This window comes from Puma concolor, chromosome E1, assembly GCF_028749965.1.
Source record: "Puma concolor isolate L17-30 chromosome E1, mPumCon1.1.hap2, whole genome shotgun sequence".
In the NCBI taxonomy this organism is placed as follows: Eukaryota; Metazoa; Chordata; class Mammalia; order Carnivora; family Felidae; genus Puma; species Puma concolor.
This window is the reverse complement of record NC_141680.1, coordinates 52,745,947-52,772,702: the sequence shown is the minus strand read 5'-3', so window position 1 is coordinate 52,772,702 and position 26,756 is coordinate 52,745,947. Positions and strand designations below refer to the sequence as shown.

The window sequence follows — 26,756 nt, the reverse complement described above, 5'->3', positions numbered from 1 at the left end:
CTTCTACTTTCTATCCCCACCATTTACAATCTCCTCTCTGCATTGTCTTCTAATACACTCACATTGTGGTAAGTATTTATGCACGTATATAGTGCATATAATACACACATGTTTCAAACTTGGATTATCTGCCTTTAGAGAGTGTACAGATTGTGGTTTTGAAGTCAAAGATTTCTTCATGATTTCGGAGCTTGGTAACTTTTTGCTAAACTATGTGAGATCTCTGAACCTCATTTTCTTCGTTTCTCAGAAAAGTGTAATGTAATTCAGCAGGATAATGACTTCTTCTCGAGGGATTTAAAGAAGCAGTGAGATAATTAAATATGCCTGTTACGTAATAGGAATCGGATACATATTAGTTTTGTATCTTTATCCACATGGGTGCAGTTGATTGAAAGGGCATAGAAATAACAAATGATGCAGAGGGAAACATTAGTAAAGGTTTTCAGGGAAACCCAGGAAGATGCATAGACAATGACTTCCTGATTCCTAATTTCATCATGTTTTAGTGCCTGCTTTTCTAGGTGTTTGCTTCTTTGATTAAAGGAGATTACTGAGAAATACTCCTAAAAAACATTCCATTCTTGTGAGGTTATTTTTTTAAAAGTGTTGGCTGAGAAGAAAATGGAGCATAGTGATTACAACGTGGTCCGTGGATTTAAACCACCCAGTTTGAATCCTGGCTTTGCCGCTTGCTAACTGTGTGATCCCAGCTAAATTACTTAACTGGTCTGTGCCTCAGTTTCTGTATCTTAAAAATGGGCATAACACTGGTAGAAAGTTTGCTATGAAGAGTAAATGAGCTACCATGTGTAAAGATTTTAGAATAGTGCCTGGCCCAAAATAGGCATTCAATGACTGTTTGCTATTAGGAATATCCAAAAGAAATTCAGTCAGATATGCTCGCATCAGTTCACTTATTTTGAAACAGTTAGGTCAACGGTGACTGGCAAATATATATCTTGGAGGAGGGGACATGAACAGGGAGACGACAGAGAAAGGAGAAAACTAAACCTGACATGGAAACATCAGGAAGAAAACCCTCTACTTCCTGGAGCTGGAACATCTCAAATTCTGCCGTTGCTAGTCGTCTTTTCAGCCGGTGCACCTGTGTGAAAACGTATATAGCTATTTCAGGTTATCATGTCCCTTACCATGAGCTTCCAGGAGCTGTGTTGACACCAGAAATTTTACCTGGATTAACAAGTTAAATTAGGGCTGAGTTCCATCAGTCAGGCCAGAAGCTCATCTTTCAGCAACGTGGTTCAGTAAATGCTCAGAACCCTAACCCTGACTTATATTCATCCAGGGAGCAACGGAGACGGGTATGGTTGTGTGGTCATTCACTTCTCCTAAGTGGATGCCGCCAGCAATTCTATCCCGTGGTCTGAGATCCAGTTTGGCATTAATACTCTGACATGAACTGAACTCCCGGGGACATACGAGAGCTCTAGCCTGTCTAAACCTGCACTCTCCTGTCGTCTACCTTGACAGCTCCTCCTTCTATACTTGGTAGCCCAACGTGCCTCAAACCAGCCCCTCTGATCGTTCGGGGTCAGACTGTTTCTGCTGGCAAATTAGTTACTTCATTCATTTACTCATCATCCATTAAGCCCACTGCCAGATCTAGGATTCAAAGAGTAATGACGGCCGTCAACCTCAGGACAGGCAGAGCCCAGGGGAAAGCAGGCAGTTATATAGATAATTAGTAAAAAGAGTAGTAGAGACGACTGCAGAGAATAACCCAGCAGAGAGAAGGATCATTCAGCCCAGCCTAAGGGCGGTGGGAAAGGTCAGAAGGAGATAACTATTGAGGTGAGCCTTAAGGGAAGAAAAGGTCTTGGTCACAGAAATTGTGGTGGGGCATGTGAAGGTTCTTCCAACCAGGGAGTATGATGTGAGCAACATAGCACAGCAAGAAACAATGTGTGTGTGTGTGTGTGTGTGTGTGTGTGTGTGTGTGTGAAGAATGACAAGAAAATGACATTTCAGAGCTCAAAGCACAAGGCTAGAAGAAGGAGAAGTAAATCGTGAGAGGTATGGGCCAAATCAGATCACATAGGGTTTTGTCTGCCAAATTAAGAAGGACAGGCTGTCCTGTATAGTGTGGGGAATCACCAAGTAATTTTAGGGAGGCAAATTGGACAACCGGACCTTTGTTCGACAGCTTTATGGATTGGATTTGAAGGCAACACAGCTGGAGAAGTGGAAACAGGTCAGAGGTTGTCGGTCTGGGGTTGGTCAGGAAAAGGAGTTGCTGGAAATACCGTGTAAGTAAAGGGGTTTGGTATGGGGATGAAGAATTCAAAAAAGTACTAAAGATAGAAGAGGAAGATGCGAGAAAGTTGTAGCCAGAAAGTCAGGGGCATAGCCGCTGAGGACCTTATCCTGATGTGTGGAAATGGGTGGGTTTCGACAAGTTTGCTGGTAAACTGCTGTGAATGGGGGGATTCTCTGGACAAATGCCCACCAGTTTTCTTAACCTGCGGCAGCAAAACGGGGTTTGTCAAGAAGTCTGAGCAGCTGCTACAAATCTGGAGTCTGCCCATATGTCTGCCCCCATGACCTTCAGGGAACAATGGCCTGTCTTCACTTGCCCAAGGTCTCTTAAGTCCAATACAGAGAAGGATTTCTGAGAAATGTAGTCCCTGGTGTGCCCTCTGCATTGGAGACAAAGGTCTAGGCTGAGGCGAATGGATAACTGACCATCAAGTTCGGAGGTCGAGGTGAGAGACGGCAAAAATCTGGACTCGAAGGTCACGGACAAGTGACAAAGGAATAAATTCAAATAAATTCATAAAGTTACATTCATAAATCCATAAGGTTAAATTATAATAATTGTGTGGGCCACAGGTGGAGGTAAGAAAGGTAAAGAAAGAATCATGGACGTTTCTTAGCCATTTAGTTCGTATTCCTGGGTGGATGCTGAAAACACCAAATGACATAGAGAACTGAAGTGGGGGTGGTTTAGAGGGAAAAAATAATATACGCTGTGTGGTTTTGAGGTGAGGAGATACAGCAAAAAGCTGTACCTTTGAGGGGCGCCTGGGTGGCTCAGTCGGTTAAGTGGCCGACTTCGGCTCAGGTCATGATCTCGCGGTCCATGAGTTCGAGCCCCGCTTCGGGCTCTGTGCTGACTGCTCAGAGCCTGGAGCCTGTTTCAGATTCTGTGTCTCCCTCTCTCTCTGCCTGTCCCGTGTTCATGCTCTGTCTCTCTCTGTCTCAGAAATAAATAAGTGTTAAAAAAAATTTTTTTTTAATAAAAAAAAAAAGCTGTACCTTTGAGACTTTGAAGACAGGCATAACGACACAAATCTTGGGATCATTAGAATCTAAGTAAGAGTTGAAGCAGTGAGAGTGGGTAATATTGTATAGCAGAGATTTGAGAATAAGAAAAATAGTGGAATAGTGTGGAATCCAGTTTAAGGAATCCATAAAGTATGCTGAGCAGAAAAGTAAGAGAATGATATGAAAATCAAGAAGGTAGAAGCCAAAGAAATAAAGCCTTGAAAGAAGAAAGGAGAAAGTAGATACTTAATACAGCATCTCTTTTTTTTTAACGTTTATTTTATTTTTGAGCGAGAGCGTGTGAGAGCAGGGTAGGGGCAGAGAGAGGGAGACAGAGGATCCGATCCAAAGCAGGCTCCATGCTGTAGCTCAGAGCCCCACGCGGGGCTCGAACTCATGAACCGTGAGATCATGACCTGAGCCAAAGTCAGACGTTTAATTGACTGAGCCACCCAGGTGCTCCATTAATACAGCATGCATTCAACAATGACTGGAAAATGTCGGTTGGATTCAGTAGAATGTCATTGGTGTCTTTGCTGAGGATAGTTTCAATGGAGTTGTAGGGTCAGAAGCTATGTTGCTTTAGGTTGGGAGTAAATGTGAGATACAGAAATGGAAATAGAGAGTCGAGACTATATTTTGATAAATGTGCCCGTGAAGGAGATGAACAGTTAACTAATAGCTGGAGAGGGGTGCAGGACTGAGGGAAAGTCTCTCCCGCCTCCTCCCTTCCTATCTTATTCCTCTTCTTCTTTCCTTCCTTTCTAACAATAGTGGCTTTTTCTTCATTTGCAAACTGAGGGCAACACCTGGAGTACATGAAATGCCCAGTTTGATAAGGGTATGAGCAGGTCCGGGCAAAGCTTTTGGGGGGCGGTATGAGCTTTTACCACTGCCCTCCTTGGATCCCATTACGAAGGCAACACCCTACCTTGTGAGGTTCAGGTGCAATTGCAAACTATAGTATTGGCAGTTAACATAATCTATGTTATCCAAAAATGTACTTACCTCAAAGTTGCTTAATCTTCTTTCAGAATCAGAAATATTAGAAAAGAATACGATGGAAAGCCTGAAAACGTAGAAGCATTGCAAGGTAAAGAGAAAAACTTCATTATTTTGATGATTTTTTTTTAATTTTTTTTTTTTTTACATTTATTTATTTTTGAGAAACAGAGTGAGACAAAGCGTGAGCGGGGCAGGGGCAGAGAGAGAAAGAGACACAGAATCTGAACCAGGCTCCAGGCTCTGAGCAAGCGGTCAGCACAGAGCCTGATGCGGGGCTCGAACCTGTAGACTGTGAGATCATGACCTGAGCCGAAGTCGGACGCTCAACCGACTGAGCCACCCAGGCGCCCGATGATGTTTTTAATGAAAATAATTTTTTTTTTTTTGCTTCCTGAAAATACAAATAGTCATAGTACAAAATCAGAGGATGAATATAGATAAAAAGAAAAATTTTTAAAAACCACATTTCTGCTATGAGGGATAGTCCTCGATAATATATTTACATATAGTATTTTAAAAAACAGGACTGGGGGCGCCTGGGTGGCGCAGTCGGTTAAGCGTCCGACTTCAGCCAGGTCACGATCTCGCGGTCCATGAGTTCGAGCCCCGCGTCAGGCTCTGGGCTGATGGCTCAGAGCCTGGAGCCTGTTTCCGATTCTGTGTCTCCCTCTCTCTCTGCCCCTCCCCCGTTCATGCTCTGTCTCTCTCTGTCGCAAAAATAATAAATAAACGTTGAAAAAAAAATTAAAAAAAAAAATAAAAAAACAGGACTGTACTAATTATGCTGGATTTTTTTCATTTTATTTAAATTCAAGTTAGTTAACATACAGTGTAATAATGATGTCAGGAGTAGAATTTAGTGGCTCATCAGTTACATATAACACCCTGTGCTCATCCCAACAGGTGCCCTCCTTAATGCCCATCACCCATTTAGCCCATATCCCCAGCCCCCTCCCCTCCAGCAACCCTCACTTTGTTCTCTGTATTTAAGAGTCTCTTACGGTTTGTCTCCCTCTGTTTTTACATTATTTTTCCTGCCCTTCCCCATGTTCATCTGTTTTGTTTCTTAAATTCCACATATGAGTGAAATCATATGATATTTATCTTTCTCTGATTGACTTATTTTGCTTAGCATAATACCCTCCAGTTCCATGCACATAGTTGCAAATGGCAAGATTTCATTCTTTTTGACTGCCGAGTAATACTCCATTGTGTGTGTGTGTGTGTGTGTGTGTGTGTGTGTGTGTGTGTGTGTGTATATATATATATATATATATATATATATATATATATATATACACACCACATCTTTATCCATTCATCCATCGATGGACATTTGGGCTCTTTCCATAATTTGGCTATTGTCGATGGTGCTGCTCTAAACATTGGGGTGCATGTGCCCCTTTGAATCAACATTCTTGCATCCTTTGGATAAATACCTAGTAGTACAATTGCTGGGTCGTAGGGTAGTTCTATTGTTAACTTTTTGAGGAACCTCCACACTGTTCTCGAGCGGCTGCGCCCGTTTGTGTTCCCACCACTTAGGCAAGTTTATAATCTGTGACTTAGATTTGTCAAACAGAGCTTGAAGTATCACCAGCATTGTTTTTACTTTCAGAGAACTTTCCATCATCTGTTTTGGGCAGCGGTTTGCCTGGTTTTTATATTCTCTGACAATAGAATTCCATCTGTTGTCAATCTTTAGAGAATCTCTAAAAGTTCTAGGATGCTAATGGACCTCTATTGTTTCTCCATGGAGTCAGATAATTTTTCAAATATTAAAGAAAAACACGATCAAGTCCTAAGCACTCATATAAAAAAAAAATGCCTGTGACATGTCCTGGGTCCCAGCAGACCCCCTCTAGAGGCCACATCCATACTTTTGTCATACGGAACAGAACAGTGACCAGTGCCTGGGGAAACTTTACAATCCTCTCCTCAACTGGTCCACCCTCCCTCTAAATATCGAATAAATACCCCTTTCCTCTATATCTGGCCCTTCTGTCTCCGCTCTGGGAGCCTCTGTGAGAATGTTCTTCCACACCGCTTTCCTTTACCCAGGAAGCAAATACTCTCTTTACTCTGCTTTATTCCTGGTAGCAAAGGCAATTCTTTAACATCAAATTGATATATTCATTGACACTCAAAGGATTTGGGCAGGGAGAAAGGCAGACATTTATTTCTCAGTCTTGATCCAATTTCTCCAGAGAAATTAAGGTTTTTTTCTTCATAAATAGACACAACTAAATACGTCATCTTACAGGGGGCATCTCCGAATACCAGTGAAATGAAGTGCTAAGATACATTTGACTCTTGTGACTTTTTTAAGGTTCATTCCATCTGAATATGGTCCAAAGGCTACTTTTCACCTTTTATCCTAAAACAGGCATATTTCTTGACATATATGAAGGACAAGTGACCGCAATCCTTGGACATAACGGCTCTGGTAAATCGACACTGCTGAACATTCTTAGTGGGTTGTCTGTTCCTACGAAAGGTAAGGAAATAGTTTCACAAGCGGCTGATTAAGCAGGCTGTTTACACAGTTGCGTAATTTAGAATAGGAAATATTTATTTCATATTTATATAAATTCATGAGAAAGCTTGTATCTCCGCTCTGCTATTGTTTGCTGTTCCCTGTATTCTTGGCATTGCCATAGACCCTGATATTTATGTGGAGAATAATCTGAATTTCTGAAATTAAATAATCTGAAATTAAATGTATTAATTATACAATTATAAAATGTGAGGTTTCTTCAACTAGTATCCCATATTATCACTCTTCACAGAGTTACTATCCTGGTGGTGAATAAAATTTCTAGGGGTGCCTGGGTGGCTCAGTTAAGCATTTGACTTTGGCTCACGTCATGATCTCACGGTTCATGAGTTCGAGCCCCACATCAGGCACTGTGCTGACATCTCAGAGCCTGGAGCCTGCTTCAGATTCTGTGTCTCCCTCTCTCTCTGCCCCGCCCCTGCTCACTCTCTGTCTCTGTCTCTCTCTCTGTCTCTCAAAATAAACATTAAAATAAAATGAAATAAAATAAAATTTCTATTTTAGGATCAGCCACTATTTATAATACCCAACTCTCTGAAATAACGAACATGGAAGAAACTAGAATGAACATTGGATTTTGTCCACAATTCAATATTCAATTTGACTTTCTGACTGTGAGAGAAAACCTCAGGCTATTTGCTAAAATAAAAGGGATTCAGTCCAAGGAAGTGGAACAAGAGGTAGGTGAACATATTCGAATTGGTGGCTTTGAAAATACTTTACTTTGCTCTTGACCATATTTTTAGAATTTTTTTATGTTTATTTATTTTTGAGAGAGACAGAGATAGCACGAGCGGGGTTGGAACAGAGAGAGAGGGAGACACAGAATCCGAAGCAAGCTCCAGGCTCTGAGCCATCAGCACAGAGCCCGACGCGGGGCTTGAACCCACAAACCGTGATATCATGACCTGAGCCAAAGTCGGTCGCCCAACTGGCTGAGCCACCCAGGCGTCCCTCGTGACCATATTTTTTTTAACTATTACTTTATTTTTTCATAAATAAAGTTGATGAAGTTCTTAGAATAGATTTCTCCTAATTATTAGAAAAACTGAAGTAAAATATTTTGTATTATGTAGATGGGTTTTTTTTTTGATAGGTGAAAAGAGTCATAATGGAATTGGACATACAAAACACTCAAGACGTTATTGCTAAAAAATTGACTGGTGGACAAAAGAGAAAACTGACACTTGGGATTGCCCTTTTAGGAGATCCTCAGGTAAGAGGGAAAAAATTTTTTTTGAAATTAATTTGTACTGAAGGATATCAAGCTATCATTAAAGTCTAAACTCTACCAAATATGAGAGGAAATTTGTGATAGGGGGCCATACAAGCCTCTGGGGAATCCCGTGGAAGGCTGTATTTGAATCTAGGAATTATATGGGTTTCCATGCAACTTTCTGAAGGTCCTCACTTGGAACTGAAAGATACTTTCATACTCTTCCTCGTCTGTAGGTTTTGCTGCTGGATGAGCCAACTACTGGACTGGATCCTTTTTCAAAGCACCAAGTTTGGAACCTCCTCAAGGAGCGGAAAACAAACCGTGTGATCCTTTTTAGTACCCAGATTATGGATGAGGCTGACATCTTGGCTGGTGATTCTTGGCTTCTTTCTTCTAACTAGTTATTTAAGGACTTAACATGAGAGATATTGTCTATAGTCTTTTTTTTTTTTTTTAAAGAGAATCTTGCTTAAAGTCCATGTGAGTAATGACATTCTAAAGATGCACTTTGCTTCAGAGGAATGCTGAGCTCCCCATGAGTTCTTAGTATATGTGTTGCTGAAGCAAGCACTCCCCCTGAGTTCTTAGACCCGTGCTTGATGTATCTTCTTGTCTGTACCTTTTTTCACTGTCTACATTAATCACAAGTACATTTAAAATTTTTTGAAACTCCAATATTAACTTTCATAGAGTTTTTTGTTATTGGGTAGAAAAAATTTTCGCTGGGAAAACTTTCTAAATTTACAAGCCTTCGTTGCCTTCTTAAGAGGATCTTTGTTTCACTAATCGAGGGTACGAAGATGCAATATTGGAGAATGTTCTGCCTAGGACATAGTGGCAGGTGGAGGACTAGTTTCAGTGAGCCAGAAAAGGGTATGGAAGAAGAATCTGGAACAAATTAAGTCAGAAACGACACCGTGAAAAGAAGAGAAAGTTTACTGTCTGACGTGCAGTACGATCCTATACTAAGTTTCCTTAAAATATACTTGACTTCCATGTCCACTACTTCCTGCCTCAATAAAGCTATGAAACAAGCCATCCCCAAACTTAGTGTCTTGAGTCAATAAGCATTTATTTAGTGCATAAGTTGGAGAGTTGGCAATTTAGGGTGGGGTCGCTTAGAGAGATTTTCCCATCTGTGACTGGGTTCACTTACTTATGTCTGGTAGTTGAATGGCCATTGGCAAGGCCCGTTGGATAACCTAAGGTGACTTAGGTGACAGCCCCACTCTAGATGTATTTCATCTTCCAGCAGACTACCCCAGGCATTCTCATGGCAGGGACTGAGGCTCTAGAGACCAAGTCCCAGTGCATAAGCCCATTTCAAGCCTCTATTGGCCAAAGTAGGCTAACACGGCATTGGCCAAAGAAAATTGCATGGTGGAGGCAGATATCAAGGGGTAGAGCAGATCTCCTTGATCATGGTGAGAGAACACTGCAAAGTTACATAGTAAAGTATGTGCACGAAGGGAGAGTTGAAGATTGGGCCTCCTTGTAATGTTTTATGCCATTGGATAACCTGTGAGGGACACAGTGAATTTCTGAGTCCTGCTTCAAAGTAGGCATGGGGATGAGAAATGGTGCTGTACCCAGAAGCTCAGTCATATGAGACTACATTCATACTGAAAAACCCATTCAGTGTGTTGGTCTCCAGAGCAGAGAATATACCCATATAAGGAATTCACATAATTTATTCTTTCTTTCTTTCTACTCAGATAGGAAAGTGTTTCTGTCTAATGGGAAGTTGAAATGTGCAGGGTCATCTTTGTTTCTGAAGCAAAAATGGGGTATTGGATATCATTTAAGGTAATGTATTCTGGGAGTAACTTTAAAAAAATTTTTTTTAATGTTTATTTATCTTTGAGCGACAGAGAGACAGAGTACAAGCAGGGGAAGGGCAGAGAGAGAGGGAGACATAGAATCCAAAGCAGGCTCTAGGCTCTGAGCTGTCAGCACAGAGCCTGACGTGGGGCTCCAACTCATGAACCGTGAGATCATGATCTGAGTCAAAGTCGGACACTTAACCGACTGAGTCACCCAGGCGCCCATGGAGTAGCTCTTTAATATGACTGTCGATACAAGGGGTGGCATTTCATATAATCCTCTAGAGGTATAAGAAAACCAACCTAATATTTGGTGGAAATTGATTTACAATAAACAGTACAATGTATCTCCCTGATTGACATGTTCCTTGTTGGTTGTTTCTTGGTTTTAAACATGCAGATTTCCAAATGCTTATATATCTTTCAATAAAACATTTCTTGGCTAATATATAAAAATTTATAATTATGTTTTCAAAAAGCAAGTAATTTAAAAAAATTTTTAGTTTATTTTTTGAGAGAGAGAGAGAGAGAGTGGGAGAGACATAGTGTGGGAGGAGTGGGGGTGGAGGAGGAGGTGTGGAGAGAGAATCCCATACAGGCTCTGCACTCTCAGTGCAAAGCTCTATGTGGGGCTCAAACTCACAAACCATGAGATCATTACCTGAGCGAAAATCAAGAATCAGATGCATAACCAACTGAGCCACCCAGGCGCCGCCCCCCCCACCCCCCCACCGCCCAGAAAAAGCAAGTGATTTTTAATGAAACAATTGGCCCTGAAGGTCTGAAATTGTGTTCCAAGACATCTTTATGAGTCAGAATCAACTTTGATGTCAGAATACCACGTGGGATAATTTAGAAAGCACAGCATATCAACAAGCAAGTTATTAGCATGAATAGAAGCCATTTGCTACAAAAAAAGCAATTATTTATTAAAGACCCTATTAATTTTTTAATGATCCAGAAGTAATGTTTCATGTACTTTACATCCTATCATGATTTTATATTACATATCTCAATATATATTTTATTTATTTATATATAATATGTAAATACATATATATGTGTATATATATATATACACACATATATATATATTTACATATATATATACACACATATGTATTTACATATATATATATATATATATATATATATATATATATATATATACACACACACACATATGTATTTACATACCAGCCTGCTGTCTATCTATCCATATCATATGTATACTGAAATTTCAACTTACTTTGGTTACATTTCAGGAAGTTGGCTGGGGGTTTGGGATTGACATGTAATACCTGTATTTTTTCCCATTTAAAATAATTCCAACAAGGCTACCATTTAGCACTTGGAAGTAGAATATCTGATTTCTGGGAACCTGATTCCTGAAGTTAGCAGGAGACGCCTGTAATATATTCAAATTATTGAATGGAAAACTGTCTTGTGATGAGCCATGGTGTTGGAGAAGAATTCAAAAGACTTCTGCTTCTTTTGTAACCTTAGTTTACGCAGGAATGAAATGTGTAATCTGGAGAGAATCACATCCCTCATCAGGCGGCACGTCCCTGATGCCAAGTTAAGAGCAGAAAGTGAAGAAAAACTTGTGTATCTTTTGCCCTTGGAAAGAACAAACAAGTTTCCAGGTAACTTACTATATGGTCGCAGAGACTACAGCTAAGTGTCCATGCATTCTGTCTCCTGTCAGTTGGATTTGAAAGCTTATACCCATGAAAATATTTATTCCTAAGAGCTCTGCCTCCTGTTTTCAACATAATGAAGTGTGTTATCAGATACATGGTTTTCATGTGAGATCAACTAAAATTTCCATGAATGTATTTCACTGAGAAACCCAGATTTGCTCTCTTTGTCAGCATTCAATGAAGCTTTGAAATATCTCTTTTCTGAAAGAGCAAAAACTTTTCATTTCTGTTAGAGACACAGATTAAATAAGGCCTTACTATTTTTTTTTATTTAAAAAAAATTTTTTAACCTTTATTAATTTTTGGCAGACAAAAAGAGACAGTGTGAGTGGGGGAGAAGCAGAGAGAGAGAGAGGGAGACAGAATCTGAAGCAGGCTCCAGGCTCTGAGCTGTCAGCACAGAGCCCAGCTCGGGGCTTGAACTCACGAATCACGAGATCATGACCTGAGCCAAAGTCAGATGCCTAACCGACGAGGCCACCCCGGAGCCGCTTGATGACTTTTTTTTTTTTTTTTCAATGTTTTTTTTTATTTATTTTTGGGACAGAGAGAGACAGAGCATGAACGGGGGAGGGGCAGAGAGAGAGGGAGACACAGAATCGGAAACAGGCTCCAGGCTCTGAGCCATCAGCCCAGAGCCCGACGCGGGGCTCGAACTCACGGACCGCGAGATCATGACCTGGCCGAAGTCGGACGCTTAACCGACTGCGCCACCCAGGCGCCCCGATGACTTTTTAAGTAGACATACATACTCACACATGGCCATGGTGATACAAGAAATGTTAAAGCTTCTGAAATAAAAAAGAGATTTAAAATAATAAAATTGATTTGAAGGACCAGAGAACATGGGGATGTTCTTATTGGTTTATTGTGGCAGCTTTAATTTGAAAATGCTTTTAGATTTATCTATTCTGAGTGATCTTTAGGATTTCAGTGTATTTATCAGCAATTTTAATTGCATTAATTTATTACTTTCTTCTTTTTAGATCTTTACAGGGATCTTGAAAAGTGTTCTAATCAGGGCATAATGAATTATGATGTTTCCATGACAACTCTGAATGAAGTCTTCTTGAATCTAGAAGGCAAATCAACAATTGATGAGCCAGGTATAATAATGCGTGTCTAGCAGAAAATTAAGAAAGAAAAAAACAGAAAATGACCATGTATTGTCATATTTGTAGATTTTTATGTGGAATTCTGCCTAGAATGTTATTAGGTATAAAATAGAGTTGCCTGCTTTTAAAAGAATCATAGTTATTTTATTTTTATTTAAATTTTTGTAGTGTTTATTTATTTTTGAGACAGAGAGAGAGAGCACATTCGAGCAAGTGGGGGAGGAGCAGAGAGAGAAGGGGACAGAGGATCCAAAGCGGGCTCCACACTGACAGCAGAGAGCCCGATGCAGGGCTCGAACTCATGAACCACGCGATCATGACCTGAGCCAAAGTCAGACGCTTAACTGACTAAGCCACCCAGGCGCCCCTAAAAGTATTGTAATTATTTTATATCTAACATTATCAGACCTGGTGCTGGGTAATTACTTTGTAACATTTGTCTCCCTCTTATGGCAGTAACACTCACATCCCTTTGCAATGCCCACTTGTCCTTTATCATCAATAGCTTCCTACTAATGTCATGAGTCCTGGCTTTGTCTCTTACCTGCCATTCTCTATAAAAATGTACTCTTACTTAGCTCGTAAAGTAATTCTCATTAATGTATTAACAACAGGTAACTTGATAAGATGATATGTTCCCTTAGTTCGGTTTGTAATAATAATCATTAGAGGCATTTCGGGGCTAACTGTGTGCCAGCCATTGTGCTCAGCTGTTGGATTATGTTGTTCCTGATTCCCATCATAACTGTGTTATGCAGGGAGAACACTAAGATTTGGAGAAGTTGAGTGATTAGCCAAGACATAACAGCCGCCACAAGGCATATGTGGGATTTGAACAAGAGGTCTTTCATGGACTTTCTATTCCTTAAAACCAGTATCTTGAAATAGTCACTGGGGTGTCAGTCATCAGTAATTCTGTGGAGGAGCTCCAGATGACAGAGCAGACCTTTTAGAAACTCAGTTACATACATTTATCCTCGTGTTTTCACATAAAAATCGCTCTGCAAAAATCCCTTGGTAATACGCTGCTATTGGTTTGAAAGAATAAATGCTTCCCAAGAAGCCTAACTCAGTCTCAAAAGTTAATATACTCACTCATTGGAATTGGATCTATTATATTTGTCTGAAGGACACATTTTCAATGTAAGAGTTATGGATATCAGTAGCTTAACTTACTAAAAGTACTGTTTCAAAACATTCTGGTGTCGTTTTCAAAGTTTCTAAAGAGAAAGTACAAATAGCGTAGCCCATTATAATGGTTTACTACATGGCTACAGATGTTGGCATTTGGAAACAGGAGAAAGTCAATGAGACAAGGGATTCTGGAACTGAGTCTGAAATGCAACAGGCTCCTTGCTCTCTTCCTGGATTGAGAAAGGCCATCAGTACCAGAACTCTCTGGAGACGACAGGTGTGTGCAATGGCAAGGCTTCGCTTCTTAAAGTTAAGGCATGAGAGGAAACTTCTTTTGTCCTTGTAAGTATCAGATGGCTTTCTTTTTGTTGAGTCTACTTTATTTATTTATTTTGAGAGCGAGAGAGAACAAACGGGAGGGACAGAGACCGAGGCAGAGAGAGAATCCCAAGCAGGCTCTATCTACACTGTTAGCAGAGATCTTGATGCGGGGCTCAAACTCACAAACCGTGAGATCATGACCTGAGCCGAAATCAAGAGTCAGACACCGAACCAACTGAGCTGCCCAGGCGCCCCAGTATCAGACTACTTTAAATCTCTCTAGTGAATATGAGCAGAAAAGTTCAAACATGAAGAAAACAAGTCTATTAATTTCTTCATGTGTTTAATAAATGTTTTTCCAGTGCTTATAGTACTATCCTACAGAAATGAGTACAACTGAAAAGGCCTTTAGACTTATATCATGTGGGGAGGAAAAATACTAACTAAATAATTACACAATAAATATGTTAATCATTTATTATGTCACAAATCCTTATTGAGGCTTGTTATGTGCTAGGCATTGTTTTAGGTGCTATGGTGTTTACCTTCTGGCTGGGAGGAAAAGATAACAAATAACAAATATAGAAACTAAATAAATTATATGGTAGGTGACACAAAATAGAGTAAAGGGATGGGAAGGGCTGGTGGGAGTTAGGGGTTCGTTATAGTTCTAAATAAGGTGATCAGTGTTGGCCTCTTTGAAATGGTCACATTTGAGCCAAGACTGGAAAACGTGAAGGGATTAGTAAATAGGAGGGAGAGAACCCCAGTTTAGAGCAGAAAGCATCAATCGTATTTGGTAAAAAGGGAAGTCATGAAAGGTTTTAAGGCGAGAAGATCTGAAAATAGATAACTCTTTCGAGGTGCTTGGCCATGGAGGGAAGTAGAAAGATAGGTAATAGCTGAAGAGAGATTGAAGTCGGGAAGTTTCTTTTTTTTTTCTTTGTTGTTGCCTCCCCCACCCCCTTAATCAATGGGAGACATTAGAAAATGCTTCAGCCATGGTAAGAATATGCCAATAGGATGAAAACAATGAAAGATGGGCTAACAAAGCAAGGTGTCAGGGCGGGTGGCAAAGGTCTGGGTTCAGAGCAGTATTGAGAAGAACTGAGCTTTGGTTGTGAGCAGAGATAACATCTATTACAGCAGAAGGACAGACTGAGGGGATGGAAATGTTTTCTGTCCTTGGAGGGGAGGTGATAAGATCAGCGAGAGTTTGGACTTCATTTTTCCCCTGTGAAGGGAGAAGGTGGTAGAGCCTGAGGTCTGATGCGAAAGAAGTCGTTGCAAAGAGTGGACTCACCAAGTTTAATTAGAGAAACAAAAGGATTACTTGAGAGATTTCCAACTGGTAGTTTGAGCTGGAAGAATGCATTCTAGGACCTGAAAACTGTGCATTAAATATGGCATCTAGTTTCATGAAAATTAAAGTATACACAAAACAACAGCTGATGCAAGTTAAAATGGTACTTGAAATTGTACACATTGCAAGTTTGAGGGCAGTGTGAAATAAGGCTTCTTTCCCTTTAAAACTATGCAGATAGGCTGTTAGAGGCTCCCGATATCCCATCCAATGTTTTCCCTGTTGTCCTGATCAACCAGCGAACCCACCAGAGGAACCCACTTGGATTTCACCTTCTCTTTTGATGCTCTTATTATCCTTGGAAATCTTGCAGTGTGATGTGATTTATGAAAAATTTTGAGCCCTCTTTCAGATTAACGTCATTGTCATTTTATGTAACTAACCGCCATATTTGTATGTTGAATTTCCAAAAGTTGGCATTTCTATGGCATGTTTTGTGACTTAAATAGTTGGAGGGAAGATGTTTTAGACTTGCATTTTAATTTTCTTTTACTTAGGTTACTATTACTTGGTATTCCTTTAATCCCTACCATTTTTGTGAAGATAGTGGTTGCATTATCTCATTCCACTCATTGTCGGGAGCTCTCATCCAGTATGTATTTTCTTTCTCTGGAACAACCCTCACAGACTCCTCTTACCAGTCTATTGGTCATCAACAATACAGGTGAGAAATAGGGATTAAATCTACTCTTGGTTTGTATCATCAAAGATCTTTTGAAACACAAACCCGAGCAGCAAAAAAGACCTATATTAAAAATAGCTTGAGAGGCACGGGGGAGAAGCGGTGTGTGTGTCCAGAGCTTGCTTTGTTTTCAAATTAAGGAAATTGATAACATGTTTTCAAACCAAGAAAAGTAATGGACATAATGGATAATATCAAATTACCTTCATCTCATGAAGATGTCTTGAACGGGTCCCTCGTACAGTAAATATCACTGCAGAGTTGGCCACATACAACAGGTTAGATAATGAGTAGGACCGATTTGTATCATCAGTAGAACAAGCCTAGCTTAGGAGGTTTGTATTTTGTGTATAGTATTTGTAGCTACAAACATTACAGACATCTGGCAGAGTTTATAAAAATTGCTAATAAAAAGTTTTATTTCTGTGAGAATTGCAAATCTAGCCCTCAGGAATAAATCCTTTTCCCTTCATAAAAGTACAAAATCCGCGAACATATTTCTGAAAGGAGTCTGTTGCACTCAAGACAGTAGACCACATTTCATTGTCCCAGCATCGGAATTAATCTCAGGATATTCTCAGAGAGTGAAGGTCCTTATCATGTTATCCTGGGCATTCCTTAACATGAGGAGACATCTTTGCTATTTTAAAGCTTAGACGTTGGTTTCCTTGATGTTATTCTGCCTTCCTTCGTTGATTACATTAGGATCAAATATTGAAGACTTTATGCAGGCACTGAAGCGTCAGGATATACTTCTGGAAGTAGATGATTTTAGAAATAGAAATGGCTCCGATGATCCTTCCTACAATGGAGCCATCATAGTGTCTGGTGACCGGAAGGTATGTTTGCATCCACGTACTGTTGAATCATGAATGGGGTCTTGCCACCTTCTAATACTTGAGATCTATAGAGAAGCAACTCAACTCTTGAGTCCTTGTTGAGTTAAAGTATGAAATTGTAATCCTTTAAAGAGCACACGTTTCTATCTCTTAAAGGGATCATCTTTTATTCGTGATTTGTTTTTTATTTTTTAAAGTTTATTTATTTTGAGAGGACGGGGGGAGGGCCACAGAGAGGGAGAGCAAGAAAATTCCCAAGTAGTCTCCACATTGTCCGCACAGAGTCCTATGTGGGGCTTGAACTCATTCACTGCGGGATCATGACCTGAGCCAAAACCAAGAGTCAGAAGCTTAACCAGCTGAGCTACCCAGGCACCGTTATTAATGATTTTATTTGTTATAAAAGCAATGCATGTTTTGCAACAGCATGGATAGATCTTGAGGGCATTAGGCTAAGTGAAACAAAACAGATAGAGAAAGGCCAATACTACGTGGTATCACTTATAAGTAGAAAAAAAAAGTCAAACTCCTAGAAGCAGAAAGTAGAAAAGTGGTTGCCAGGGGCTAAGGGTGGGGAAAATAGGGATAGGCTGGTAAAAGCGTATAAGCTTTCAGCTATAAGATAAATAAGTCTTGGGGCGCTTCAGTGGCTCAGTCAGTTGGGCGTCCGACTTCGACTTCCGCTCAGGTCATGATCTCACGTTTCGTGGGTTCCAGCCCCGCGTCAGGCTCTGTGCTGACAGCTCAGAGCCTGGAGCCTGCTTCAGATTCTGTGTCTCCCTCTCTCTCTGCCCCTCTCCCACTTGTACTCTGTCTCTCTCTCTCTCTCAAAAATAAATGAACATAAAAAAAAGATAAATAAGGTTTGAAGACCTAATGTGTAATGTGGAAACTATAGTTGATAACACTGTAAGGTATAATTGTAATTTGCTGAGTGGAACTTAAATGTTCATATATATTATATATAAGTGTTCATACATATAATATATATGCACACACATATACATTTGAGGTGATGGAAATGTTAACTAGATGGGAGGAATCTTTTCACAATATATATGTATGTCAAATCATTATGAACTACGTTTTAAGTAGATTAAAATGTTGTTTGTCAATTACACCTCCATAAAGCAGAAAAAAAGCAACTCAGTTTTAATAGGGAAATTAAAACATTACTGGGATATGTAATGCAGAAGGGAAAATTCTCTAAATAATTTCATTTCTTTATTTTCCCATATTATATTTCTAACTGTTGTTTGGTAAATGTCTTCTACACACTTTTCCTTTATAAAAATACATTATTTTTAGAACAATCTCATATTCTAAGACATATTTCCTAAATTGGAATTGTATTAGAGGGCCCTGAAACTCTTTCTGTCACATAAAATATAAATCGTTGACATCCTTTCATGTTAGTGAATGTTCATCTATTTCATTTACAGAATAAGTCATTTGGATTACCAAAATAATGCATTCTTACAACAATTCAAAAAGATTGAAGTGTCAAAGAAAAACTAATAGTCTCCTTCTCACCCTAATTCCACCCTGGTCCTTTATAAGTTGTACAGAAAGTATGATTGCTTTAAGAATTTAAAACTTATATTTGTGTGTCTTTTTTTTTTTTTTAAGGATTACAGATTTTCAGTTGTGTGTAATACCAAGAGAATGACTTGTTTTCCTGTTCTTATGGGAATTGTTAGCAATGCGCTTCTTGGAATTTTTAACTTTACCGAACTTATTAAAACAGAGAGAAGCACATTTCCTTTTGTAAGTACAGTATTCACTTATACAAGAGACTATTTAATGAGGGATAAAGGGGGAGAACTCTATAGCTTACCACCTGAGTTTGAGTCCTGTTTCTGCTATTTATTAGGAACTTTCTTAGCCATTCCTTGCTTTACTGTCTTCATCTATAAAATGGGGAATATAATTGTATCTACTATATATAGTTATTGTGAGGATTAAATCCGTTTCCTCAGTGCCTAGAACAGAAGCCTGACCTTTTTCATTCATTCTACAAATATTTCTTGAGTGTCTACCTGATACTTAGAGACTCGTTTTATCACTGGCCTCATCCTTCCAGTCTAACATCTTATCTAATCGGGGTGTTTGGGTGGCTCAGGTGTTTGGGTGGCTCAGGTGTTTGAACGTCTGACTCTTGATTTCTGCCCAGGTCATGATCTCATGGTTCGTGGGGTCGAACCTGCATCGTGCTGTCGGCACGGAGCCTGCTTGGGATGCTCTGTCTCCCTCTCTCTCTGCTGCTCCCCTGCTTGCATGAGTGCTCTCTCAAACTAAATAAATGCATTGAAAAAAATAAAATAAAATCTTGTCTATTCAAAATTATCCACAGCTCCCCAAGACATAGAACATTAAAAGAGCCAAGATCCAAAGACACTGAAAACTGTAAAATAATAGAGAAAAATAATAGGTCTGTTAAAGAATCTGTCTTTAATAACTCTTCACACTTAACTAGGTACCTAATACATAGTTTCTAAAATCAGTGAATGAATGGACTTGCTTAGAAATCTAGAACACTTACAAAGCTTCAAATGCAAATCCTTAATCTTACATCACTTCTCCGTAGGGGAGTTTATTGAGTATGTGATATACATTGATTAAAGCAAGTGTAGAAAGTATCCACCACATCCACCCTCAGCCCCCAATCCTGTGGTATCTCACTGGGGTCCAGGCTTCCTCCACCAGGCATGCCTCCTCCTGGGTCCTCCCTCCCCCCAACACCACAGTGCCGCCTCCTAGAATGCTTCCACCTGGGATACCCCCCAGCCATGCCCCCACCACCTGTGCCTCCTGGAGCTGGAGGACTTGGCCCACCATCAGCAGGAACCCCAGGGGCTGGACATCCTGGGCATGGACACTCACGTCCTCACCCATTCCCACCAGGTGGGATGCCCCATCCAAGGGTGTCTCAGATGCAGCCAGCCCACCGTGGTCTTTATGGCTTAGGACACCCCCATGCTGGGCCCCCAGGCTCTGGGGGCGGGGGACAGCCACCATCCCGATGGCCACCTGGAGTGCCTCATCCCGGACCTATTCCAAAGGGCATGCCCCCTCGAGGGCCTCCGTTTGGATCTCCCATGGGTCACCCAGGTCCTATGCCCCCACCTGGGATGCGTGGACCTACTCCAGTGATACCTCCTCGTGGATATACTGAGCCTCCGTAACCCCCACCCAGTGGCTACCAGTGGGGGCCCCTCCCTCCATCCAGACCCACCCCCCGGCCTCCAGTTCCCCCTGGTGGCCCACTTCAAGGCCCTCTTCCTCAGTGATTTCTCATTCTCTTGCCTCCTGTTCTATTTTCCCGATATTTTTTCAATTACTTGGACCAGTCACAGTTGCTGTAGCTCCCTAGAGCTAAGGCACTAATCCCTCTTAGGCCATTTTTTTTTTTAATGTAATTTTTTTTTCACAGGAGGTTTTATTTGTTTTTAAGTGTATTTATTTATTTGTGGGGGGGGGCGGGGAGAGCAAGAACAAGTGGGGGAGGGGCAGAGAGAGAATCCCAAGCAAGCTCCTCGCTGCCAGCACAGAGCCCAGTGTGGGGCTTGAACTCACCAAGCATTGGTCCTAAGTGTTTTGCAAATGCACAGAGAAAATAAAACTAAACTCCTTGTTTAAGGGGGGGAAATGTGGAGAGTAAATAGACGGATAGATCACACTGAAATTTATGAGAATATACAATCCAACTCTAAAATTATGATTATTTAACAGTTCTGTGGTGTTTTCTCTATCATTTTATTTTATTTATTTTTTTTGAAGTTTACTTACTTATTTTAAGAGAGAGAGAGAGCACAAGCATAGCCCATGATTCCTGGCTTGAACTCATGAACCATGAGATCATGACCTGAGCCACATCAAGAGTTGGATGCTCAACTGACTGAGCCACCCAGGCGCCCCATTTTTTCTCTTTCGTTTTAAATTCTGAAGTGTCCTTTTGGGTCTTGGCTCTTTTCTGTTTTGTGTCTTATGAGATACAGTGCAGTTTTTGATTATATACGATTTTAATAACTGTCCTCAGCCTTCAAGTAATTCCTAACAGGTGTGTTTAATTATTGTAGATAAAAAAGGGAAAAATGGTGGAAATTGGGTGAATGTTTACAAGTATATGCATAGTGGTTGTAGAGAATGAAATTTTTATAGTAAGAAATTAATATAATGGCACCTCTAGTTTTTTTTGCCTATGAAATAAGGCCGTTTCTGTACTCTTTTTTTCTTTTTTCCCAGTCCATTGTTATAACAGTAATACATTACCCTGTCTGGAAAACAACTTAGATTTATAGTAAGACCCTTCCATGCCTTAAAGATTAATTTAAATATTTCTAGAGGGGCGCCTGGGTGGCGCAGTCGGTTAAGCGTCCGACTTCAGCCAGGTCACGATCTCGCGGTCCGTGAGTTCGAGCCCCGCGTCGGGCTCTGGGCTGATGGCTCCGAACCTGGAGCCTGTTTCCGATTCTGTGTCTCCCTCTCTCTCTAACCCCTCCCCCGTTCATGCTCTGTCTCTCTCTGTCCCAAAAATAAATAAACGTTGAAAAAATAAATAAATAAATAAATAAATAAATAAATAAATATTTCTAGATGTCCAAAAGTGTTTTACGCAGGAAAGATTTGCCCTCCTCTAATTATATTTCGCAGGTAGGGACAAGAACAGCTTCAAGTTCAAGAGTTTTAGAGGCTATTATCTATAATTCATCTACTTGGAAGTAGGGAACCGGAATAAGCAGTCTCTCTGCTTCAGAGACTATCAGTGCAGCTCCAAAGAGTATATGTCTTTGCTTAACAATTACTAGATGTAAATATGAAAAAGAACCTGCTCACAATCTCTGGATACATGCCTATGAATTCAGATTTTGAATTTCTGTTGATATCGTGCAGTTCCTGGGAATGGAGCCTGCTATTTAGGGTAGCAAAACATGGCCACTTCTGCCTGTGTTTGCTTGTTTTTTTTTTTTTTTTTTTAATGTTTATTTAGTTTTGAGAGAGAGCACGAATGAGGGAGAGGCAGAGAGAGAGGAGGACAGAGGATCGGAAGAAGCGGGCTCTGCGCTGACAGCAGACAGCCCAGCAGTCATAAACTGTGAGATCACGACCCGAGCCAAAGTCAGACACTTAACTGACTGAGCCACCCAGGTACCCCTGTCTGTGTTTGCTTCTTAAATTAGGTATATGCTTCCATTCTGAAGTTCTCACTATGTCATATCTTACGACTATGTTTGATTGCATGATATGTAACAATTTCAATAGCTTACAGGTGTGTTTTGAACTTCCAGAATGGCGTCTTAGTGGAATTTGGTTTTGTGAATGGGCCTTTATTTTTGCTGGTCCTTGCAAACTGCCTTTCTCCTTACATTGGCATGAGCAGCCTCAGCGATCGCAAAGTAAGAGGGGGTGTGGGAGGGGAGGAGGACAAAGATGATTTTCTCTGACTTCAAAAATCAGAATTTCACTGCTGTATACACACAGGATAGTTCTTCAAGAAAAATGTGTCTACACATAAATTATGTCGTTGTTCTAGTCTCATTATAGATTCTGTCAAATGGTTAATCACAATGTCAAAGGAGTCAGAAAATTCACTATTCAACACCATGAAATTGCCTCACCTTTAAGGGAACCCTACTGAATCAACTCTAGAGGTGAAAGTGTGGTGCTTCTTGACTGTGTGTTGTTATTTCACAGTTCCAAAAGGAATGTGTGTGTTTTTTTTAAATAGAGCGTCCAATGTAAGATACACCATGTTTCTGAACTTTTAACAACACTTTTGTAAATCAAGCTTTAAAATTTTATGTTATCATCATTTTCATTTATCTAAGAGTAAATTTATCAAAGAGTAAATCAATTCTACAAATAATCCAGACTTTTCCTGTTGAGCCAATGGCTGTATATTCCCATATTGGACATCAGATACTTAGAGACATGCCCTTCTGCAGTCACAGTGACACGGTGTTTCTCTGGGACGGTATTAGTTGCCTGAGGCCTGATTACCTAGACCTGGGTTAGAAAGTTACTGAAGCTCAGATTCACTATATAAAATAATACAGACAAAAAAAATTACAACATGCTATTTCTAAAATGTATTAAAAGTTTGTATTTTCGCATAAACAAAATACCTTTTCGACCCAACATTTCAAACCCTTCTGTATCCCTTCTGTTTCTTTATCAGCAAAAAACTCAGTCTCAGTTATGGATTTCAGGCCTGTGTCCTTCGGCATACTGGATTGGACAGGCTCTTGTGGACATTCCATTATACTGCTCAATTCTTCTTTCGGTGTATTTAATTAACTGCCTCATGGTTTTGGAAGTCAGATTCCCACTGGTGCTCATGTTTGCTCTTGTAAGTGATCATTTTTTTCACCAGGCCAAAATATAATAGAAACAAACATTCACTTCCATTAGCGTTGTATCGTTAACGAAAGGCGTGTGTGAGAAAATGGCCTTACACAGCCTTATGATCTCATTATCTCCCTGTTCCCCGTCCCATACGTGACCTGCCATCTCTAATCTTGCCACTAAATATATTGTTTGTAGGTGGTTTGCATAGTTGGTTGTGCAGCTTCTCTTATATTCTTCACGTATGTGATTTCATTCATCTTTCTCAAGAGAAGAAAAAATAATGGCCTTTGGTGTCTCGGGTTTCTTATTGTAAGTATCTATGCATACATATGCACATTTATATTAAATTTTTTTAAAGCTTATTTTTAAGAATTCAAAGTTAAGTATAAATACTTAAAAATTTTTAAATGTTTATTTACTTTTGACTGAGAGAGAGAGAGAGAGAATGACTGGGGGAGGGGCAGACAGAGAGGGAGACACAGAATGTGAAGCAGGCTCCAGGCTCTAAGCTGTCAGCACAGAGCCCAATGTGGGGCTCGAAGTCACAAACCATGAGATCATGACCTGAGCCAAAGTGAGGTGCCCAACCAACTGAGCCATGCAGGCACCCCTAAATACATTACTTAGAAGAGAATGGAATCACTTCTTTTGTACCTCCATTACTGTTGGACTGTGTTCATGGTTTCAGTATTTCTTGTTCATTTTCTCTCTCCTATTTCCATCTGTTCTTTGAGGTTTCTCTTTTATATCTCTGTTTCTTTGGAGAGAACCAAAATATCTGTAGAAACCCTGGCAGGGCTCACCTGAAAGACTAGATCACTTGGGACAGTCCCCTCATTTTACTGAGTGGGAAGAACTTAAAAGAATCACACCTGAACCCAAGCCTCTCAACTCAGTGTAGTTTTTCTCCTGAATAATTCTACTTACTAAAAAAAAAAAAAAAAAAAGTGTGATAGGTGACCATATTGACTAGTAATGTAATCAAACAAATAAACATGGAAAAGTTTGATTAATAAATAAAAACATTTATTACATTAGGCACTCTGCTGTATTCCCTTCCCTATGCCTTGTTGACATCTTGAGCAGATATCATAGCTTTCTGACCATTTCAGATAGTAAAATAGCTCATTAAGATTCACTTAAAAGGCCAGCCAAGTCCAAATCATAGCTTTAATCTCAAAAGCTCCATCCCCAACCCCACTTCAGGCATGCCCTTAGTTTGGGGACCAGTGGTGAGAAAGGGAGCAGGGTCTACCCTTTTAATTTTTCTATTTGCTTCTGGGTTTCCCCTTCTCCTGTATGTGGGGACAGGGCAGAGGGTTTAGGGTAAAGAGAGCCAACATCTTACTTCTTTGGGGCTGGTACAGTCACAGTGGCTGGTCTTTGTGGGTAATATCCAAAGGTTTGGATTTAGTGTGGACGGGAATGTCACAAATACAGCCAGTTGGAGAATTCAGTATGCCGGCAGAGATCGTAAAGGCTATTGAATTGCTTCTTAGTCTCTAAGTATCCTCCTTGCAGTACCCAATCATATCATTCATTGGGTCGATTTTATAAGTGCTTGTGCTACAATAGTCAAATGCCGTAACGAGGTAACGCCTCCTTAACTATTGGAATTAGTCCTTGATCTGTTTGGTTTTTCTCCCCTTATTCATCCCAATATAAAGGTAGGGTTGTCTGTTTCATCCTCTCATTTAATCAGTTTTTGCTTTATATATTTTGAGACTACAGGTGACCCTTGAACAACATGGGAGTTAGGGGAACCAGCCCTCTGCATGGTCGCGATTATGCGTGTAACTTTTGACAGTAACTTTTGACTCCCCCCCAGATGTATACTTGTGTGTGTGTGTGTGTGTGTGTGTGTGTCTAAATTTCCTCTTATTAGGACAATAGTTACATTGGATTAGGGCCCACCTCCATGACGTCTTTAATCTTAATGACCTCTTTAAGGACCCCATCTCCAAATACAATCATGTTCTACTGGGCTTAGAACTTCAATATGTGAATTTGAGGGGACAAAACTCAGCCCATAATATCCTTGATTTTCTTTTCCCCATGCCAAACTTAATGGAGCCTAAAGTTAATCAATATCCTAATTACTTCCAACACTGTATTTTGGAGACTTTATGATCAATAATTGCTCACCCTACTTACATGATATTCTCTAGTGTTTGGTTCTCTCATTTTTAATCTCATAAATAAACATCATTATTTTAAGAAGTTAAAAAATATTTGTAGACACTTTTTGTTGACCATTTGTCCACCATTCACACATGTAACTTTGTCTTTTTATTCTCATTAGAGCCATTTTTCACTCTCATTCTTAAAAGTTAATTTTACTGCATATAAACTTCTTGGCTGACAATTATTTTCTCTTATCACCTAAATTCACTAACCTCTTGCTGACCTTTTTGCTATTGAGATGTATTGCTGTCTGCCATTCCTTTGTAGAGGATTCGTCTTCGACTACTTTTAAGGTCTTTGACTTTCGCACCTTTAATTTCATTACATTGTTTCTAGGTGTGGATTTCTTTGTATTTAACATTTTTTTCAAATGAATTTTGCCATCTGAATCTGTGAATTCATTTGTCAGTTCCAGGAATTTCTCTGCCAGCACCTCTTTAAATATTACCTCTCTTAAGAAAGTGCGAATAAAATATTTATTTTTTGCTCCCTGGACTCTACTGAGATAGTATTAGTGTTATTCTCAGTCTGTTCTCCACATCTCTTAGCATTTTGCTCAAACTTTCTATGTCCATGTCCTTGCTGCATTCTGGGAAATGCTTCAGACTCTCCTTCCAATTCACTTATTTTTTGATTCAGCTATTTCTGAGTTACGCTTAATCTTTGATCAACTTATTAAAATTTCAACTTTGTTTTCTAAAACGATTTGGCTCTATTTCAGATATGTCCAGCGGTTTCTCATGATCTCTTGTTACTTGCTTTTGTGTTCTTTATTCCACACTTGATTTACTTATACATTTAATTAAAATAATATTTGTACTTGTTCTTTGACAATGATAACAGTCTTCAAATAGTTATAATCTGTTGTTGGTTGTCCCCCCCCCAAACTCCATCCCCCCCAGCCACTTGTGGCTGGCTGCTTTGTATATTTGAATGTTTATTTATTTATTTATTTATTTATTTATTTATTTATTTATTTTAGCTGGGTGCACATATTTAGTTGACCTTTAAGTATGGAACTCTCAAGATCTTATACTGGGGATATTTTCATCCTAGAAGAATTTTCAATTACTTTTGCAAGAAGTACAGTGTAGAGCCCATGTAGGGCATTCACCATCTTAGAGCGTCATGCCTTAATATGGGGGTTGCAAGGAATACCCCTAAAGAGGGTTATT

The 26,756-nt window shown here is 39.8% G+C and overlaps 1 protein-coding gene across 4 annotated transcripts in view; it reads left to right on the top strand.

Moving 5' to 3' along the window:
• The window catches only part of ABCA10 (ATP binding cassette subfamily A member 10), a 71,129-nt gene that overhangs the window by 26,447 nt on the left and 17,926 nt on the right, over window positions 1–26,756 (top strand). For all 4 annotated transcript variants that reach the window (XR_015244265.1, XM_086687874.1, XM_086687873.1 and 1 more), the window contains 15 exons: window positions 4,323–4,381; window positions 6,680–6,790; window positions 7,355–7,530; window positions 7,947–8,066; window positions 8,303–8,441; window positions 9,785–9,875; window positions 11,399–11,538; window positions 12,582–12,701; window positions 13,988–14,186; window positions 16,026–16,192; window positions 16,916–17,049; window positions 18,679–18,816; window positions 22,338–22,445; window positions 23,228–23,398; window positions 23,593–23,706. Coding sequence is in view for 3 of the 4 variants with exons in the window: in XM_086687874.1 (XP_086544000.1) it covers window positions 4,323–4,381; window positions 6,680–6,790; window positions 7,355–7,530; window positions 7,947–8,066; window positions 8,303–8,441; window positions 9,785–9,875; window positions 11,399–11,538; window positions 12,582–12,701; window positions 13,988–14,186; window positions 16,026–16,192; window positions 16,916–17,049; window positions 18,679–18,816; window positions 22,338–22,445; window positions 23,228–23,398; window positions 23,593–23,706 (1,987 nt within the window). In the remaining variant the exon portion in view is untranslated. The remainder of the gene's footprint in view (window positions 1–4,322; window positions 4,382–6,679; window positions 6,791–7,354; window positions 7,531–7,946; window positions 8,067–8,302; window positions 8,442–9,784; window positions 9,876–11,398; window positions 11,539–12,581; window positions 12,702–13,987; window positions 14,187–16,025; window positions 16,193–16,915; window positions 17,050–18,678; window positions 18,817–22,337; window positions 22,446–23,227; window positions 23,399–23,592; window positions 23,707–26,756) is intronic.